Source organism: Sciurus carolinensis, chromosome 2 (assembly GCF_902686445.1).
Source record: "Sciurus carolinensis chromosome 2, mSciCar1.2, whole genome shotgun sequence".
NCBI classification, from domain to species: Eukaryota; Metazoa; Chordata; class Mammalia; order Rodentia; family Sciuridae; genus Sciurus; species Sciurus carolinensis.
The window spans coordinates 14,080,719-14,101,801 of NC_062214.1; the positions used below are offsets into that span (position 1 = coordinate 14,080,719).

Consider the following 21,083-nt stretch of genomic DNA (forward strand, 5'->3'; position numbering starts at 1 on the left):
TATTTAAAAAAATTTTAGCAAACTTTGTTTTTTGTTTGTTTTGTTTTTGTTGTCATTGTGACACTGGGGATAGAACCCAGGGCCTTGCATACACTAGGCAAGCACTCTACCACTGAGGTACACCCTAGTCCCTCAATTGGTAACTTTAAATCAAATGTGGTAGGAATAGGTAAGCATGACAAATTGGCTTTTAATTTATTGTTTTGTTGACTCTCTGGACCTGGGGTTGGCATGGATCAAATCCAGCCCACTGATTATTCTTGCAAATAAAGTTTTATTACAATACTGTTACGCTCATTCATTTACTTATTACATATGGCTGCTTTCACTCTGTAACAAGAGAACTGAGCAGTTGAGTTTGGGGTCACAACTCTATGGCCCCCAAATCCTAACATATTTACAGAAGAAAATTATTGACCTTAAGAAAGTAATGGATGGGCTGGGGATGTAGCTCAGTTGGTAGAGTGCTTACCTGGCATGCACAAGGCCCCGGGTTCAATCCCCAGCACCACACACACACACACACACACACACACACACACACACACAAAAGTAATGGAGAGGCTAGGCATGGTAGCACAGGACTATAATACCAGGAACTTGGGAGGCTAAGATAGGAGGATCACAAGGCATCCAAGCAATTTAGGGAGGCCCTAAGCAACTTAGTAAGACCCTGTATCAAAATAAAAACTAAAAAGCGTTGGGGATGTGACTCAGTAGTGCCTCTGGGTTCAATCTTTGGTACCAAAAAATAGAAAATAAAAAGCAATGAAAAATTTAAAAAAGTAATGGAGAAGTTAGTCATGGTGATGCAGGCCTGTAATTTCAGGAACTTGGGAGGCTAAGACAGGAGGATCACAGTTTCAAGGTCAGCCTCAGCAATTTAGGAAGATCCTAAGCAACTTAGCTAGATCCTGTCTCAAAAACAAAAAAAACCTAAAGGGGCCGGGATGTAGATCAGTGGTAAAATATTCCTGGGTTCAAAACCCAGTACCAATAAAGGAAGAGAAAGTAATAGAGAAAATGTCAATAATATAGATTAAACAAAAGGCTATTACATTGTACATAGTTAAAAAAAAAAAAAAGTCTGAGAAAATACTTCAATACTCAAAAATTATGATCCAAGTCAGGTGTGTTGACACATTCCTGTAATCCCAGTGACTCAGGAGGCTGAAGTAGGAGGATCACAAGTTCAAAGCCAGTCTCAGCAATTTAGCTAGGCCCTAAGCAACTTAGGGAGACCTGTCTCAAAATAAAAAAATAAAAAGAGTTGGGGATGTGGCTCAGTGGTTTAGTGTCCCTGGGGTCAATCCCTGGCCCAAAAAAAAAAAAAAAAGATCTAAAATGTATAATAAACACACAACTTACATATTCTTTGTTTTAAAGGGTGAATAATGAAGCATTCACCCTCATACACATTGGTTTGTTTCCCTCCACGAGAATGTGAGCTCGAGAGTAAGAATTTTCTTTTATTCCAGCACTTAGAAAAGCACGTGGCCTGTAGCAAGTACAGTCAGCTCATGGGACCCAACAGAACAGAGGAGCGTGGTTTGGGAACCTGGTTTCCAGAGCTGCCAGACTTTGGTCAGGTTTCCGGCCCCACCGTCATCCAGCTATAAATTTTTGAACCTTTTTGAACCTTGACTTCCACATTTAAAAAGAGGGAATAATCCTCTTACCTCACAGGGAGGTTGTATCAGGTATGCTGCCGCCTGTCCCCTACTGTGTTTTTCCACAGATGGGAGTTTCCTTCTCACCTCCCACCCTCTACTCCTGCCCCCCACACACTCCCTGGAGACCCAGCCCTGTTGCTGTCACACATTTCAGTGATGTCACAGCTCCCCTGCCTGGGGGCTCCAGCACCGCTCTCTGATGTCCAGGCTGAGTGCTGTCTGAACTGCGAGGGGCAGGGCACAGGCAGTGCCTGGTACCAGTCTTGCTCCTTCAGTCTTTGAGGCCTCACAGCGCCAGCATGAGTCCATCAGCAAAGAGGCCCAAGGACAAAGTGGTTTCCGAGGTCAGACTTTGGACTGGACCCTGGGGTTAGCTCCTAGAAGGGGCCTTAACAGAGTCCAGTCATACCAAGAACAGGGGACTTCCAGCCTGGGGGGAAAGGGAAGGCGAAGGACAAAGGGAGATCAGGAGAGTTAAAATGGCCTCCCCAGTTCTATGCCCAAACCAGGGTGACGAAACTGCCAACTTGGGCCATCAAACCACACTTGGTCAAGTGGAGAGGCCGAACGGAGGTGTTCTGGAGATCCCTCCTGCACTAGCTAACTCACACTCTCTCTCCCCACCCCACCCCACCCCAGATGCAAGATGAGAAACTACAGGACAAGATAAGTCAGCCTGTCTGCAAAGCAATTGAGCGGAACCGACTTAAAATGGTAAGATGACTCACTTTGACCCCAGTTGAGGGGATCCTGAGTCCCAGTGCATAGCTGCTCCTGGTTGCCAGGCCAAGTGACCCAGAGGAATCAGCAGACCCAGTTCTGAGCTGAGAGACCCACAGGCAGGGGATTGGAAGGCTATCCCAGGACAGCTGGAGCTTCTATTTCTCTGGTTTCTTGCCCCTGACAGGTATTAAGAAATTTGTCGCTCTTGAAGCTACTCAAGAGCTCCAACCGCAGGATCCAAGAACTACATAGCCTAGCAAGACGGTGTTGGAATTCAGTGCTCAGAGTTCCGAAGATGCTCCGTATTTCCTCCGGGTGAGTCCACATTATCCTCACCATGGACCCAATAGCTGTCATTATGCTAAAGAATATAGAGAATAGGTCTAATTTTCTCAAAGGCTCCCTAAGACAGGTATTTATTGTACCTGTTTTACTACTGATGGGGACTGAGACTCAAGAGATGAAGTGACTTAGCTCACTTAACTGAACTGAGAAGTGGAAGAGCTAGGATTTGAAGTCATTCCTGTCTGATATCAGAGCTGTGGCCATAACAGTGTTCATGGTCATCCAATTATGAACCTAAGCAACACCTGCAGCACTGAGTGGGCGGAGTCACTCCCCCTCCCCCTCCCATCAACCCAACCCAGAGATTCACCTGCAGACTGGCCCCTGAAGTCTGAGGATTAGTATATCTTGGTGAGGCTCAGTTTCCTAAGTTACAACCAAATATTAAGAAAGCTAACATTAGGTACCTGCTAAGAACCTAACACCAGCTACTGTGCTAAGCACTTTACAAGTATCTGCCCATTTAGTTTATCCTTCCCAAGAATCCTAATAGGTACACAGAATTAGCTCAGCTTTACAAATACAAAAACTAGGACTTTGAGATGTTAAATATCTCACCCTAGTTCCAGTTGGTAGAGAAAGCTGATTCTGAATCCCCATTTGTCTGATTCCAAAGCCTCTGCTCTACAAGCCACTCTGCTGCTTCACTGCCTCCTACTTAGCAGAAATCTCATGAGGATTCTGGCCTCTGGACAGTGGGCCTCCAATTAGCAGCATCTATTACCATCACCAGTACTGCTGCTAGCTCAAGCCCACCTCTTTCCACATGGCTAGGATGGGCTAGGATGGGGCTTGGCAGGAGCCAAATCTATTAGACACCCTAGGGGAAGTCTCCTTCCAGCATGTAATACCTATTAACCCCCCTGGGCTCCTCTGATTTGGCCTCCTAGATACAAGCAACCAGAAGTAACAGAACCAGCAGAGTCAGGTAGCACCACAGTTTCCCAACTTGATTATGATTATGATTATGATTTGGTACTAGGGATTGAACACAGGGGTGCTTTACCACTGAGTCATAACCCCAGTCTTTTTATTTTTTTATTTGAGACAGGGTCTTGCTAAGTTGCTGAGACTGGCCTTAAACTTTCAATCCTCCTGCCTCAGCATCCTCAGTTGCTAGAATTACAGGCATATACCACCACACCCACTTCCCAAGATTTTTTTAAAGCAGTGGAACCTCTCCTCAAATATCGATCCCCAAGCCTGACTATACTTTTGTTGGGGGGCTATCTTGCCCTCATCCTGTCCACACCCTAGGGCAGGTGAGGACCTTGGAAATCTTCTTCCTCAAGGAATCTTAATGCATCTTGAGACATGATCTGAAAACAAACAAAAACAAACAAACAAACAACGAACAAACACTGAACTGTTCACCCTCTCAACTGAAGTCCAGAGAGACAAAACTCTAACCTAGTGGTAGATGCAAACAATATATATAACCTCTCCCATCCCTCTGCCAATATATAACTACAGCCCTGTCAATAGGCACAGGACTCTGGGCAATGGACAAGTTTCTTTTCAGGCCCTCTCTAGCATTTTTAAAAAATATATTTTTAGTTGTAGATGGACATAATACCTTTATTTTGTTTATTTAGTTTATGTGATGCTGGGGAGCAAACCCAGTGCCTCACATATGTTAGGCAAGCGCTGTACCACTGAACCACAACCCCAGCCTCCTCTCTAGCTTTCCTAGCAGGATCCCCTGAGCTGGCTGCACAGCAACTTTCTCAGGACAGGGCTAGAAAATCAGAGCCTTGGTTCTGCTCTGCTGAAAGCCTTTTCTCCCCCTGCCAGAGACAATGCCTGCAATGAAGTGAAAAAAAATAACGAAAAACCCCAGGAAGCTAGATTCCTTGAGAAGAAACTGGAGACTAAGAAAGAAGAATCTATAGAAGAATCTAAGGAGACAAGGGCCAATGAGTGGAAGCCGGAGATAGCATCAGAGATAAAGAAAAAGGAAAAGGAGTCAACTGAAGCAGTGCCACTAGATCAGGTGGAGCCTGAGGTCCCAAGGACATCGGGGGGTCATGGCCTGAACACTCGAGCCCGGGTGAGGCAACTATCTGTGGGCCGCCGAGTCATCTTCCTGAAGACCAACTACCACAGAAGTTCCATGGGGGATATGAAGCAGTTGGATGTAGACGGCCAGAATATCTGGTTCGAGGGGCTGCCCAGACGAATCCACCTCCCAGGGCCCCGCGTCATGTGCAGACCCTCTAGCCTGCGCTGGGTCAAGCGCTGCTGTACCCGCTTTTGCTCGGCGTCACTTGAGCTGCCTATGTACCATTCCTACAAGGTGGGTGTGACACCAGTGCCAGGCCAGGGAGATGCGCGCCCTGAGCCAGGCACAGAGCCCACAGTCAGTAGGCTCAGAATCCTAAGGCTTTTCAATTTTTATTTTTATTTTTTTATGCTATTGGGATTAAATCTGGGGCGCTCTTCCACTGAGCTACATCCCCAGCCCTTTATTTTTTACTGGAGATTGAGTTAAGTTGCCCAGGCTGAACTGAAACTTGTAATCTCCTACCTCAGTCTCTTGAAATTGCTGGGATTACAGGCATGCGGCACTAGGTCCAGCCTGAATCTTATTTTTCTGCGACGGGGTCTCACTGTTGCTCAGGCTGGTCTCGAAAGCATAGGCTCAAGCACTCCTCCTGCCTCAGCCTCCCAAGTGCAAGGCCTACAGGCATGTGCCGCCATGCCCAGTTGGGATCCCAAGTCTTGAGGGCAGTGACTAACAGTGCTGGGAGGCGCTGTCTTCACTGCCAGAGACGGGAAGCCACTGACCAAGGCCAAACATCGGCATAGTGGCAGGGCTTAGGTTTCTCAGGGGCTCTGGGGAAGGAAAGGCACTGAGAGTGTGGGTTCCAATGTGGGTCATCTCACTGCCAGGAGGCCTCGGGATGGGCTAGAACTGCTTGGCTCTCAATCTCATAGAGGTTTAAATGAACCGGTTTAGGGACATGGCCAGATTGGGCCTTGTGGCATCCTGTCCCCTCTTCCACCAAGTCAACCCTCCACTGTTTGATTTGTTCATGCTTCAAATGAGAGTTACTCTAAGTTTTGAAGCAAAATAATACTAAAAAAAAGAAAAGAAAGAAAGAAAGAAAAGTACAAGGAAAGAAAAAGAAAACGGAAGAACACAATACTTTGATCCTTCCATGGAATCAGTGCAGTCCCAGAGAAAAAAGGGGGCCATTGGCTCTGGAGGTCCAGCTTAAAGGGAGGCTTCCCCTTCAGCAAAAGACGAGCATCTCCAACTTGTCCCTGTGCCCTTTTACAGGACAGCAGCGCCCTCTGGCGGCAATCTTAGCGCCTAACACTGAGGTCTCTGTGCACGCAGGTGGAGTGACTCGATGAGGAGAGGGTGGAGATCGCGCAATCGGCTGGATGGGAGGGTTGGGCGGGCAAATTTGCGAGTCTACAAATAAAATCTTCCACATGGCACTTAAAAAATGCTGCCGCTGGCTCTGCCAGTTCATGTGAGGTTGGGAAGGATGGAGAAAAAAAGGCCCTTGGTGGAGAAGGCCAAGGGAGTGTGTGTGTGTCACGAATTCCTGCTCCCCAGCTCCTTAGGCCAGTCTAGAGCTGGGACAAATAAGCCTGCTAGAGGCACTAGCACCCACCCCCAGACCCCACCCCCGAGCGGGTCTCCTGAGTGCTGCACTATTCTCTATGAAGTCAGAGCAGGGCATTTGCTGTGGGCTTCCTGGGTCCAAGGTGCCTCACAATGGCTCTCCAAGCAGGAGGAAACCCTGGCGCCCAGACAGAAAAAGGGACTTGCCCTGACTCACTCAGCAAGGAATGGCAGGAGCTGCTTCCCATTCCATTGTCCCAAGAGAGGGAAAGGTGCAGAGAGCAGGTCTGGAAGTCACTAGGCAGTGGAGAAGTTCCAGCATCCAGCCGTGACAAGCCCTGATTATCAGTGCATTCGAGTCCATAAATGGGTTTCGGCTTGACCTCTATATATGGCCCCCCTGGGTCACATCACAGAAAACACCTGGTCAGGCAGGGAGCTGGCACATCTCTGCAGCTCCAGTGACATGGCAAGTCCATCCTTGAATCCAAGCCCTGGTCGACTCCATCTGGTGGAAGTCACCCTCTGTCCATAGGAGCCAAAGGGTCTGGAACGCAGTTGGGGAAAGGAAAGCCCAAGTAGCTCCGGTTTTCTCCAAAAACTATACTCCTCCATATTCCCGGAGGCATGCTGCGCAGAGGGCGCATGTTCCAGAGAATTCCGCAGCCATCAAGAGGCGCAGCCTTCTCCGCCCTGTCAGAGGGAGACTGCGGTGGTGAAGAATTTCAATGATTAAGAGGGTGACCTATGGGACGGCTCGCCCACGCCGCTCCTCTCCTCTGGACAAGTGCTCAGCCAGGCGACTGGGTCTCAGTGGATCTGGCATCTGGGACCCGGTCCAGCCAGAGTGGAGCCCCTCTGCGGGCTTCCTACCCCCTGGTGTGATCTAAACATACCCCCCCCACTTCCCCTGCAACCTCCATTCCAGTAACTTCCACTTCCCAGCTCAGCCTGTACTCCCGCCCACTTCATCATAGTCTGCATTTCCTTCCATGGCCCATCATCAATCCCATCGACCTTGGAAAATAACCTTACTCAATCGTCCTTCCAAAGCACCTGATCCATCAACTAATGAACTTCTGTCCTGAGTTGCCATCAGTGGGCAGTCAGGGCAGCCTGCTTCCAAACCCTTTCTGTCCCTCTCCTTTCCTCACACTGCCGGGGACCCCCAAGTGAAAGCCCAAATGGGGAAATGGGGTGGGCCTAGGGGGACTGGCAACTTCCACTTTGCTCCACAGAAAGCAGTTGAAAGTCACCCAGTACAGGGGAGGCCTGTGTGCTGAGGGTGCATGGCCAGGAGAGCAGGAACTACAGGTCCCAGGGAAGAGTGACTCCCAGCAGTATACCCGCCAGCCTTATCCCCCCCTGCCCTGGCATTTATGCCTCTGATGACGTGCCTTTCACAATCCCACAATTGCGATCTCCCCACTACCACCACCCTCTTATTTAACCACTGTAGTCTGAGGCTCTTCTGGGTTCTCTGAGATCCTGATTTGGGAACCACCTCACAAGTGGTTCCCTAACAGTTAACCAGTGCAGGAGGGGAAACTAAATGGTTGAATCTAAACTTAAGTTGATGTTTAATAAGCCAGAAACTATTTCATCTGTTCTCAAAATAGGGATAAAGTGGATCAGGCTTATGTAGGTGAAGCCAGTTTGTGGGGTATTGAACAAATGTTTGGCCTTTCCCCAAACCACCTTCCTGGCCCTTTGCCAAAATAAACCTTGAGGCTAGTACTGACTCTATTTCTTGCTTACGAGCATCTACCTGTCAGCTTTTGAGAACTAGCTGCTTGTTAACAAACCAAACTTATGTTCCCATTCACAAAATTTTGCTAAGGTGGCATCTGGACTCCCTACATTGTCCCAGTTGTTTGGACTAGGTATATTCAAACAACTGAAATGTATGGAGGGCGAGGCTTTGGGGCAGATGTGGCTACCTTTTTATCAGTCGTGCGATGTTGGGGAAAGCGACTTCCCAACCCTCAACTGTTGTCTGCAAAATGGGGGGAATGGCGGTGCCTGTTTCATTGGATTAGATGAAAATGGACATTGACCACTTCCAGGGCAGGGCACAAAGAGTCCAACACTTGGTGGTGGCATCTATATCACAGGCAAGTCAGTCCCCTATCTAACATTGGATAACACAGGCTCAGAAGAAAGTCGTCTCCTCTTCAGTAAAACGGAGAGGTGAGCAGTAGCCTAATAAATATAAATCCATGGATTCAACCTTGGACCAAAATTACTTGCGAAAAAAAATACTGGGTCCATACTGAACATGTACAGATCCTTTTCTTGTCATTCCCTATAGTATAACAACTATTTACATGACATTTACATTTCATTAGGGATTGTAAGTACTCTGGAGATTAAAGTATACAATAGGAAGTGTGTAGATTATGTGCAAATAACATGCCATTTTCCCCTTTATTTTTGTTTTACTATGCCCCTTTATTATATTTTACTTTATAAAAGGGATGAGCCTTCAGAATTTGATATCCTTGGGGGTCCTAAAACCAATCTCACATGGATACCTTGGGATAACTATACTCACCCTCATTTTACAAAGGAGGAAACTGAACTAGGGTGAGACTAAGTACCTTACCCAAGATCTCACAGCTATTAATGAGGATTCCAGAACTTAACCCTGCACTCCACTGCAGCTCTTTAAAGTCATCCAGCATTGGACCCTGAGAATACTGATTTGCCCAGGTAGGGGCAGAACATGGCTTAGCTTCTTCTATCCCCTCCTCCCACAATGCTGTTTTCTACACCCTTTAGTAGTTTTCTACAGAAAACCTCAAGCAAGACACTGGCTTCTAATCCCCCAGGACTCCTCCAATACTGAGTCCACCCTTCTGCCCTGGGTTCCCAGAAGCCCTGCCCCTGAGGATCTGTGATCCCTGGAAGTACAGAAAGATATTCCACACCTGAGTGCTAACTGCCTCAGTCCCTAAAAAACTACCCTGATCTGTAGTCAGAGAAAGAAGTCCAAGAAACTCAGCTTCTAGGACAGGCTGTTTGGGCTATGCACCACCAGAACTTAGAGAGACCTCAAGCTTCCCACCAATCCCCACTCCCAGGTATCTTTTGCTACCATCCTGGCTCCCATTTGGCTCAGATTTGGACAGGGTTGCCTAGAGCAAGGGGTTAGAGGTGCCCTCTGAGCCAGACATCCCTTTCTGCATTCCCATCCTCCTTGAGAGTTATAAACTATTCTCAGCAATTATTCAACAGTCCACTTTTCTCTCTGAATGACTAGAAAGTCAAGATTATCAACTTGAAATGGGATGAAGTAGTTTTGTGATCTGGGTACTATCCTTTATACTTTGAAAATAAAGATATTTCTGCATTCCTACAACTACTTGGGAAATTTCTGGCCATATGTAGTATACTGTCTATCAGTTTTTCTTTGAAAGTTAGTAATATTTATAAAGCACTATTCATCCTTAGTATTTAAAACAATGCAGTGGAATGGGGAGGTACGCCTATAAGGTGATAGACTGTTTAACCAATCAAAATGTATGCTTATTAATGTCACTATCAGAGCCCAAATCCTGGTACTGCCAGCTCCTTACAAGAACCTTGTGTAAGTTCCCACACTCCTCATATGTAAGATATAGATGATGGTATTTCCTTCTTCAAAGGGTTGTTGGGAAGATTAAGAAATGAAGCATAAAGCCCCCAGCTCTTATTGTTACTTTGGAAACTATAAAACTATTTTAAGGTGACTTTTTCTTTTTTGGGGGGCGAGGGGGAAAGCTGTACTAGGGAGGGAACCCAGGGACTTACACCTGCTAGATACTCTGCCACTGTGTTCACACCCAGCCATTTTTTCTTTTTGTTCTTAAGAAGTCATTAAGTGGGCTGGGGAGATAGCTTAGCTGGTAGAGTGCTTGCCTCACAAGCACAAGGCCCTGAGTTCGATCCCCAGTACCTGAAAAAAAAAAAAAAAAAAAAAAAAGAAGTCATTAAGTTGCCCAGGCTAGACTTAAAAAACTTGCAGTCCTCTTGCCTCAGTCTCCAGAGTAGCTGGGATTACAGGCACATGTACTGTGCCTAGCTTAAAATCACGTATTTTTGATCCATAACTGTCACTCAACTTGCGGGGGTGCTGGTTCTTCTGATTTGGGGCCCTTTCCAAAAGTCAAAATAACACGAGACAAAGACTTGTCATCACAGAAAATATTCAGAAAAGAGTGGCACCAGTCCTCAAAGGAAATCCTAAAGAGGTATTCCAACCATAAGAGCAGTAACAGCCTCCACAACTCATCAAGGGTTGTGATCTGGGTGCCACATGGGGTGTATCTGAAGCCCTTCGAAATGAAGTTAGTCACATGCCTGTAGAATTTGTGGTGTCTAGGGGGAAATCCACCAACCTGCCAGGCTTACCTCCTGGACCCCGCAGCCAGGAGTACCATGCCCCAGTAACAAGCTGCTTCCTTCTAGTTTAGCCACAGCACTCTGAGTTCTTGATCTGCCTCACTCTAGCACGTTCTCAGCTTCCCCCCAAGCATGTATGCTCTTAGACCTTCACCCTGTAAGCCTCAGTTCCCTACACCAGGCTCAGAGCCAGGACACTAGAAAGGCTCCCAGAGAGACAGCAAAACTCATCTATGTAACTCTAATCCTAAAAGCTAAAAACGACAGCTTTCTTGGGCAAGATCCAGAGAAACTAAAGAATACTGATAGTTTCAACGCAGAAGTGGGTCTAGACTAGTGTGCTCCATTGCACATGTTCAAAATCAGCAGCAAGTAGCGGTGGCAGGGTGGGGGCATGTCCTAAGAGTCACAGCAGTTAATCAGAGGCATAGAAGTAGCTATGGGGGGTGGGCAGGAATTTCCTGCATATGAAGTATCTTAACCAAATGGAGGAATAACTCGAAGGTCCAGGAAAGGAGAAGTAACTTAACAATTCTTTGTAGCTCCTTTGCCTAGCTGCTCATCTATCTCAGTTCCACCCACGAATTACAAAGGAAGTACAGACAGAACCATGGAAAATACTGTATTTCTGTACACAGGAAGGAGAGCTACAAGCCCCTCACAGAGGAAACTCTACCCCAAAGAAATATCTTAGCAGCAAATTTTTATCTGACTCAAGGCTATCAGCATATCCTGGGCTAGAAAGTTGGGCTTCCTATCTCTGGGCACCCATTATGCCCTTCCCACCAGAGAATTCCAAATAATATAGGAAAAAGGAACTCCTGCCAGCACTGAGATCCAGTGGGAACTGGGGAACCTGGTCATTCCTAGAGAGCAGGCAGTGACTCTATTATGAAGGTCAGACTGGAAGTGATGGGATTCTTCTCTGGATCCTGTGCCCTGCTTTGAGGACTGGCAGCAGGGGGAGTCCCAGGAGTGGGAACTAGAAGGAAGTTAATCATGGGTGCTTGGGTGCACATGTGTATGTGTGTAACAGGGCACAGGCCATGCAGTCGCCTTGTGCTTGAAGTCTGCATCTCTCGCCCTCTCCCTGACAGCAGCATAGTACTTTGCACCTACATCTCTTTCTGTGGCTATGGATCCAGAAATCTGTTTCTCCAAACAGAATCACCGTGGCTCGGCAACATGGCAAAGGAAATAGCTGTCCAGGGGTAAGACAGATGACTAAAAGAGTGGTTTGTTCCAATCAGATATCCTTGATTTTTTTTTTTTTTTCTTTTTTAAAACAACAGGCTGGTGACAGGTGTGATGGCTCAAGAGTGACATGGTTCCAAATCTTGTATGACCCTCAAAGAGGTCCCCTTCCTGACCTCCCAGATACCAAGGCTTCAGCAGACAGAGGGCATTCTTGCAGCTGTGATCCTGACTGCTACCTGCCTCCTTGATGGGGTCTCACTATCTCTCCACCAACAGAGACTTCACATTTCCAGGGTACCTCTCAGACCTGGGCTGGACCTCATCCAGAAGGTCTGAACAGCCCACGTTGGGGAACCCAAGTGCCAGTAGAGTGTCCAAAGGGCCCAATTCTAGACATTGGATTTAGGGGCTGAGTTGAGGGGGATCTCCTTGAGCTCCGTCCGCATGCACAGGTACTCCCCGATGACAGCCATGAGTGCAATGCACACGGCTTGGACCAGCCACCAGGTCAGCGCCGAGGGAAAACGGGAGCTGTAGAACCAGCAGCCCAGGAGGTGAAAGAAATGGACAGTGACAGTGAAATCCAGACACTGCTTCCCTCGCCGGATGAAGTACAGCAAGCCCAGGGCACTGTTGGGAGAGGACAGCAGTGAGTTGTCACTGAGTTGTCCTGGTTTTAGATTAGGTTATTTGGGGGGTAGGGGCAATTAGGATGGCAGCATGGTGGTCAGAAGCGAGCAAGGTTAATTGTGAAACAAGTGTTACAATATTAGATGCCTAAAGGAACCTGGTAGGTAACATCAAGAGTGAATCACACTGAATAGAAGAAAATAAAACTAGGAGAATGATGATAAACGGCAACTGTCAGAGGGATCCTAGGGATTGGTGGTGCACCCTAAAACTATACACATTCTTTCTAACGCAAAGACAAAAGCTATTTGCATCTAGGCAAATGTTATCATACTAAAAGGGTAGCCTGGAATCCATTCTTCCATTATTCAAGAGAAGCCATAAATCTGCACTTTTATAAAATATGCTAACTTTCAACTAAGTGAAAAAATGTTTTAATGCCAGGCCCAGTGGCATATCCCTGAGGCTTGAAAGGCTGAGGCAGGAGGATCATGAGTTCAAAGCCAGCCTCAGTAAAAGCGAGGTGCTAAGCAACTCAGTGAGATCCTGTCTCTAAATAAAATATGAAATAGGGCTGGGGATGTGGTTCAGTGGTCGAGTGTACCTGAGTTCAATCCCCAGTACTCAAAAAAAAAAAAAAAAAAAAAAAAAAAAAAAAGGTTTTAAACTCCATGTATGGGCTGACCTCTATATAAGCCAAACAGAACATATGTGGGAGACAAATTTAGTTCAAAATTAGCTCACCAGTTTTCAACCTCCAGTGTAAGATCAATAATAATAACTATGTACAAGGCATCATTCTAAATACTTCCTGTGAATTAGCTCACTTGATCCTTACAACTATGAGGTAGGCAATGTCATTAGCCTCACTTCACTGATGAGGAAATGGGGCTTAGATAGATTTAACTTGTCCAAAGTCATTAGACTAGTGATAAAGCTGAGATTCAAAGTCAAGTGAGTCTACCTCTGAGCCTGAGATGTTGATCACTATGCTAAACCACCTCTCAAGAGACAGTCAATGGTCATGAGTGATCTTACACATCACCAAGTCCAACTCCTTGTATGCAGATAAAGAGCCTGAGGCTCAGAAAGGAGGGAAGTAACTAGGTCAATGGCACAGGGACCAAAGATAGATAGTTTTCCTGACTTCCAGTCTTATCCTTCCCTCACTTCATGCCATATCAGGAAAGTGATCTGAGATGGAAGCTATCATGCAGGCAGCACACATAGTTACAGAAGAGCTTTGCAGCTAAGTCAAAACAGCAACAGAAGGAGTTCCACAATAGAGTCAATTCCAGAATTGATCTCTGCCACCCACTTCAGTCCACCACTCCCCAGGAACAAGTGCCAGCATGTATTATGTACAAATTTAGGAAGTTAGTCCCAGTGCTAAGACCCCAAAAGCTGGATAATAAAACTGGTGATACTCACCAGGTGAGAGCGTTGAGGATGAAGGACATCATGGAGAGCCGGCCTGGAGGGGTAGAAAAGCCCAGGATCTGAGGGGGAATCACAAATGGAAATATGCTGGAGAAGTGACTTGGCAGAGCCCCAGGCTCTAGGATCCCAGTAGACTTCCTAAGGCACAAGTATTCTTTCCAAATCACACAAGACCATACCTACTTTGATGGGACTGTATGATAGACTATTTCTAATGATATATTTTCATATACATTCATTATGGTATCCCATTTGATCCTCACAGTAGGCAAGAAAGGAATTACTATTCTCAGTTTACAGAGGAGGATATAAAAGCTCAAAGGAGTTAAATTGCCCAAAGTGATACAATATTTTGAGAAGGAGGTTCAGCAAACTCTTGGCCCATAGGCAAGGCACCTGGTTTTGTAAATAAAGTTTTATTGAAACATAGTCCTCAGCTATTCACTTACTTATTGTCTCTGGCTGCTTTTGCACTATGGTGGCAGAGCTGAGTAGTTGTGACCTAAAACCTTTACTATCCTCCTTTCAAGAAAGGTTTGCTGACTCCTGGTCTAGAACTCAGGTTGTACACATCAGTTGACTCTTCAACACAGCCTAGGATTTCCATGTGCCCTTCCTAAAAGAATGAAGGCTCCTACAAAGCTATTACCCTGCACCTGGTAGGTATGAACCTCTGCTACCCTTGACACAACATTAAGTGAAGACCAAGTATCTCTACCACACTTTCAGCTTACAAAGAAAGGCCTATGACATCCATAATCTCATATTATCCTTATGAAAACCTTGAAAAGCCTTTGTTATTTTTATTACTATCTCTATCAGGATAACAACTTGCCCAAGGGCTATGCAAAGAATAAGCATCAGGAGCAAGAACTCCAGCCAGGTCTCCTGGCTGAGCATAGGTAATGATCTGTGCTCAATACCAATATACCAATAGCTGCCTCTCAAATGTAACTTCCTTTACACTTTATAAAGCACTTCTTATTCCTAGGCCCCTCTGGGCTTCATAACATTTTACTAAGGATGATATGGTAGGATTATTCTGCCCACTTTCCAGAAAATGAAAAGGCTCTAAAAAGTGAAGCAAGTTGCCCAAGTTCCCAGAGCTAGTATGTCTGGGCTTAGACTGGACTCTTAAGTACAGGCTCTCTGTACTGCAATTCATGTCCTTTCCAATACCAGTTTCATGATTTTGCAGACATGAAAGTAAGTTCAGAGAAGGAACATTTGCCCCAAATCACAGGGCAAGTAAAGTGAAGCCTAAATGGAAGCCTGTGACCCAAAGTCTAGGCAGTATTCACTGTACCCCCACGAATGCATTTTTATCCATTCTTCTCCCCAGAAAGGAGACCCAGAGTTGCCTGGGACGCAGGCCTATGTATGATAGCATCCAGGCCTTTCCTTTGCGCTCATCTGCCTCTGTTATCAGTCATTCCATTTCACCGATGGGGCAGTTGAGGCTTAGAAGGGTAAAATCCCTCCCGCAGGGCCACAAAGAGAGAAAGTGGCCCAGCTGGGTCTAGAGTCCAGTAGTGTCAGACCACAAAGCCACTCGGTGTGGCCGAGACCCCACCCCCACCGGCCCGGGAACCCTACCTCGGCGTCGAACATCTGGTCCAGCGAAGGGCTGCTTCGCACTAGCGCGTCCACAAGCGCCAGCCACAGGCCCAGCGAGCCGTAATAGACAGTCTGCATGAGGACGATCTGCGACAGGATCAGCAACGGGTCCCACACGTAGCTGCGGAACTGGCCCGCCATGCCGGCCCGCCGGGCCCGGCCGCCGCCCGCGCCTCTGTCAGCACCGCCGCTCCATGGGTCCCGGGCCGCCCAGCCACCTGCGGGGACACACGCCCGGCCTCAGCCGGCGGGCCGTCGCCCTGGCAACGCCGCCGGGCCTGGAGGAGGGACTGGGCCCGAGGGGCGAGCCCATTCCGGGAGTTGGGGGGAGGGCGGGGCGGACAGACCCATTCCCAGAGTGAGGGGAAGTCCTGCCCATTCCGGCTGCTCGGCCCCCGCGGCACACGAACTCTTTGGGGGTTCACTCACCGGTGATGGAGTCAAGGATGAAGGTCCCGAGCGCGACGTGGCTTCATCTGCAGGCTCCCGAAGCAGGACTGACAGACAGAACCATGGAGAAGCGGCCCTACGGCCTAGAGAGGCAAAGATCCAGCGACCCGAGGGACTGTAGACGCTGCGTAGGAAGGAAGCGTTTCCGGGGACGACGGCAGAGGGGCGGGACTGAGGTTGCGCAGGCGCGCTGTGTGCAAACTTTCGCTAAACCACTTAGAGGGTATGGGCCGCCGGGAAAGGATCGGAGCACATGCGCAGAATGAAGGGTGAAGGCGAACGGAAGTGAGGCAGAAAAGCCGTAGTGCTTGCGTGCCCTCTAGAGGGGAATATAGAAAAAACCTCAAAGACCGAGTGGTCCTGGGCGGAGATTGAGGCCGAAGGATGACAGGTTTGAGGCCAACTTCTGCAACTTATCAAGGCCCTCAACAACCTAACAAGACCTTGTCTCAAAATAAAAAATAAATAAATAAAAAGGGAAGGGAATGTAGCTCAGTGGTAGAGCATCCCTGGGTTCAGGCCCCAGTACCAAACACACACACACACACACACACACACACACACACACACACACACGGGATACGGGGTGGGGCGGGAGGAGCGGGGAGTGGGCAGAGAGAGGAAGGGAGAAGCACAAGGGCAATGTTAGGATTAAAATTAAAGTGTTTCCAAACACCTGAATTCCCCGTGCCGGGAAGAAGGTTAGAACACATGAGATAGTACCTGCTGTCAGACACACTGTGACTGGTTTAGATGACAAAGTATTATAATGTGTTATCCAATGGAGAAACTAAAGGTACTAAAGTCATACCTGGAATCAAATCCGACCTTGCCTGCTGCCTTGATTATTTTATCTCTGCTTTCTCTGAGTCTGCCGAATAGTGGACAGTCAGTAAATATTTGCTAAATGAGTCAAGTACAGAGAAAGGGCAATAGCAAATTGGTGACTCACTTTATTTCCGCTCCAGCTGACCAAAACTCTTCAACTTCATTGATCCTAGGTTCCTCTTCTCTGGAGTTGGAAAGAAGGGAAGTAACTGGTTGTAGGAAAAGAACCAGGGTTTCAAAGTCAGCTCTATCACTTCTTAGCTGTGTGACCAACAAGTCATTTCCTTCTTTAAACCTCAGCTTCTCTGTTTATGCAATAAGGAGTTAGACAAGATTAATGTTTTCTAATATTTTATCTGCCCTCCACTAATTATTTTCCCATTTAAAAAATGTATCAGAGACCCATGAAACTTCCAATCAGAATTTCTGAACTGCGTGTGATAGCCATGTTATCACCTTGAGTTGATGTAATTCCAGACAAAAGTAAAGAAACTTGAGACTTTATCAAGAGTATGTGCCAGGTGCTGTGGTATACACCTGTAATTCTGGCTACTCAGGGGGTGAGGCAGGAGAATTGGGAGTTTGAGACAAGCCTAGGCAACTTCCTGTCTAGAAAATAAAAAGGGTTGTAAATGTGGCTTGTGGAGCAACTGCCTAGCATGCAGGAGGCTCTGGGTTCAATCCCCAATAGTGGAAACAACAAGGAAGACAAAAGAAGTATATGATTTTCCTTATCATTTGGAAACACTGTGAACAATTCACTTGGGTTTCAGATTAGTAGTTATTAAGGCCCAAAGGTTTCTGAAGTGTTTTCCAGGTGAATCATTCTCTTAGGCACCTCAATTCATTTTACAAAAGATACATTCAAATTCCTTTAGTCCACTGATCACTCACATGACTAGTGTTTGTGAGAAAACATCTGTTTATTAAGTGCCTACATGATCTTGTTTAATCCTCATAATCCAAGAAGGTATAATATTATCCCTCTTTTTATAGGTAAGGAAACCGATGCTCAGAGAAGGGACCTGGCTACTACCTAAGTCAGGGAGGTTGTAGGAACCTGAGCAGGATTCACACTCAGGATATCTGGCTCCAAACACCAAAATCCACTCCAGAAGAAAAGAAATGGAAGGAAGGATCCGATCGTGACAGAGTAGTAGGAAGTAGGAAAGGAACAGTCAGTTCTCTACTCAGGTCACCCTGGGGTGAGAGATAAGAAGTGAGGTTCAGGAAGTACACTGGAGAGCTTAGACTTAATTTCCCAGGGCAGTTCCATCTTCTTCCAGGTGCTGGAATGTGTGGCCTGTCTTGGAGTCCATCCCCCTCATGTCACAACTGGGCCCACTCCACCCCTTTCTCCTCCCCCACAGGTACGGCTCTCCCTACCTAATTCTCCTGGAAGGAAAACACACAGCCTAGACCTTGAAGTTAGGGCTGTTTGGAAAGCTTGTGTCTGATGTCATCCTGTATCTTTGAACCTGCCTGTGGGAAAACCCCAGGACACGACTAGGCAGGAGCTTGTTTCCTTTTCCCTTTGGAAGGTTAGCCCTTGGAATCCCACCTTTCTGTGCCCCAGAAATGGGTACCATCCTGTGTCTTAATTTGAATCCAAAAAGGAAACCAAGAGCTGGGGAAAACCAGGGCAGTTCCTTTCGCAAGACTTCTTGGCCTATCTGCAAAATTTGACCACAGTCAGCCTGGTTCAAACCACAAAATCAGAGTTAAAGTCCCACTGACTTGCTCTGTGACCTTGGAGTCACACTTGCTGGGTCCTAGTATCCTAAACTATAAAATGAAAGAGGGACATTGGATTCCAACCTCCTAATGCAGCCTGTGGCCATTTGACTCACCCCTGGAACATATTGGAACATTGCACATTCAGATTTCCAAGCAAACCTGAGTCTGAATCTCCAAAAACAGAATGCAGAAATCTGTATGTGTGTGTGTGTGTGTGTGTGTGTGTGTATGAGTGTGTGCAGTGCTAGGGATCAAACCCAGGACCTTGCACATGCAAGACCAGCATTCTACTACTGAGCTACCCTCAAAGTTAAAAATCTATATACTAAAGAGCTCCTAAAGTGAATCCAAAGTGTAGCCACATTTGGTAACTACAGAACAAGATGATCTATTGTTGACCCTAAACCAATTTCTCCATTTAACAGAAAACTTCTCTGTGACGTTGGCATGTACATGGCTCTCACTGAGCTTCGGGTTTTTTTTTTTTTGTTTTTTTTTTTCTTTTTTCTGTAATATAAGGGGGTTGGACTAGGATAGCTGGTCTCAAGGGCCCTTCCCATCCTGCCAAGTCTGTTGTTCCAAACTTATTAATGAAATTTTAAACTTTAGGACAAGGCAGAGTGACAGTCACAAGCTGGGACAGATTGTCCTCCAGGTGGAGGGGAGGGGAGTAACTTTGGTCACTTGGTCACTTACGTCACTCCCACATTGGGGCCTCACTGTGAGCATGTAAGGACAATTCCTACTAGGGTCATTTTCTGGTCCACCCCCATAAATCTCTTGAGAAATATTCTCACATTGGACCATGGGCTTCTGATCTCTGCTTAGATTCAAATACTGACCCTGTTGCTTCTTACTGGGTGACCTTGGGGAAGTTATTTCATCTCTTTCAGTCTCAATGGTTTTGGTTTTTTGGTTTTCTCTTTTATAAAGTGGGGATCAAAATAGCACCCTCATGGGCTGCCCTGAGGATCAAATATGTGCTTAGTTCACTTCCTGACAAGCAGTCGGTACTAAATAAACATTAGTAATATTTATGTTATTATTTCTTCCCTTAGAATGTGGGAGTGGAAATACCTAAGTTCTCAGATACATGGCAAGGATCCTACCAGTTATTAGACAGACATAATCCCACCCTACTCTTCCAAGATTCCCAGCTCCCTTCCTCTATCCCTCTCTCTGCCCTTAAGTGCTATGGTCCACTCACATGTTTCCTTTCAGGACGATTTTATGAAAATACTTAAGCAGAGACATGTCTCAGGAGCAGGTTATACAACTCTGCACACACACTTTTTGGAAACTCCGTGTGGAAGGCCAGCCTTTGGCTGCGATCCTCCACGTCAGTGACCATCCTGGACACCAGCCAGTGAGTTCCTTTCTTAGAATGGAAACTAGAGAAAGAGCTCATTGGTCGCCTGTTTTCTTCTCCAGACTGAGAACACTTTGTTATTCAGTCTGTTTTAAGGACAGAGTGTGTGTGTGTGTGTGTGTGTGTGTGTGTGTGTGTGTGTTTGAGGAGGAACATGTGCTGAGCACTTACTGTAGATACTTATGTTATCTCATTTAATCCTTATTTAATTTCCAAAACAAGCCTGGCAGTTGTAGATACTATTAATAGTTGCCCTTCACAGCTGAGGCACCAGAGGCTCAGAGAAGGGGCCCTGTTTACCTAAGGCCACACTGCCAACCCAGGCCGGTCTGACTCCACGCTCTTCCTCTTCCCGATAAAGTGCACTGAACACTGCCGTTTACACAGAGCTTTCACCTACGTGACCTCATCTTGTTCCCACAGCCCCAGGGACATAGGCATAAACATTTTTCCCATTTTACAGATAAGGTAACTGAGGCTCAGAAGAGGAAGTGACTCACAATCAGTATCCAGCTGAGGCATGGTGGGTGGGTCTTGTCAGCAGGAATCATTAAAATTAGAAAACGCAAGGGCTGGGGCTGGGGCTCAAATGAAGGAACACCTGGAATACCGACTTTCCACTCCAGCCTCCCTGTTCTTTACACCCGGGATGGTCAAGGGACTGTTTCCTTTGTTCCAGGCCTGATCATCACCTCTCCAGAGGGTGGACAATGCCAGACATGCCAGTTGGTGGCTGGACCTCCGAGTCCTTAAATAAAGGACTCTCTGAACCATGTGTAGGTTCCCCTGGCCTAAGATGCTCAGAAGAGGAAGGAGAGGGGTAAAACAGTCTTAAATGGTGGCCTCACCCTTGAAGTTTCCTTAGCTTGATTCTTGACCCCACCATGTGCTAAATTCACTGTCCCTACCTAGGAAATTATTCTTTACTCTGACCTTAAAGGACTCGGGACTTTGGCATATGAAGAAAAGTTGTTTTCTTCACCTTCATTTTTATGATTCATTCAGTTAGTCATCTGATATTCATTGAGCATTTACTACTCACCAGGAGATGATCTAGGAGGTATGAATATAAATGAACGAAGCGAGTAAAGGTGAAAACTTTGGCCTCCTGGAA

General features: G+C 46.6%; 2 protein-coding genes across 4 annotated transcripts in view; one reads left to right on the forward strand and one right to left on the reverse strand.

Moving 5' to 3' along the window:
- Positions 1-16,204, reverse strand: part of Sys1 (SYS1 golgi trafficking protein) — a 35,017-nt gene extending 18,813 nt beyond the window's left edge. For 2 of the 3 annotated variants that reach the window (XM_047539186.1, XM_047539187.1), the window contains exons 1-3: positions 16,015-16,204; positions 15,565-15,803; positions 13,960-14,027 (exon numbers count right to left, since the gene is read on the reverse strand). In XM_047539186.1, the coding sequence (XP_047395142.1) occupies positions 13,960-14,027; positions 15,565-15,726 (230 nt within the window). In that variant the 5' untranslated portion in view covers positions 15,727-15,803; positions 16,015-16,204. Of the gene's footprint in view, positions 1-11,307; positions 12,529-13,959; positions 14,028-15,564; positions 15,804-16,014 lie in introns of those variants that run through there. The other variant, XM_047539184.1, reaches the window with a different exon arrangement.
- On the forward strand, positions 1,973-6,172 carry Tp53tg5 (TP53 target 5). The gene is made up of 5 exons (XM_047540466.1): positions 1,973-2,017; positions 2,313-2,387; positions 2,581-2,711; positions 4,536-5,072; positions 6,103-6,172. Exons 1-5 carry the CDS (start codon positions 1,973-1,975, stop codon positions 6,170-6,172), a joined length of 858 nt encoding a protein of 285 aa, XP_047396422.1.
- Positions 16,205-21,083: the final 4,879 nt, after the last annotated feature.

Coding starts and splice junctions, on each gene's coding strand:
- Tp53tg5 (XM_047540466.1), top strand. CDS start 1,973: ATGAGTCCATCAGCAAAGAGGCCCAAGGACAAAGTGGTTTCCGAG. Junction 2,018..2,312: donor AGGACAAAGTGGTTTCCGAG/GTCAGACTTTGG, acceptor ACCCCACCCCAG/ATGCAAGATGAGAAACTACA. Junction 5,073..6,102: donor GTGCCAGGCCAGGGAGATGC/GCGCCCTGAGCC, acceptor TGACTCGATGAG/GAGAGGGTGGAGATCGCGCA.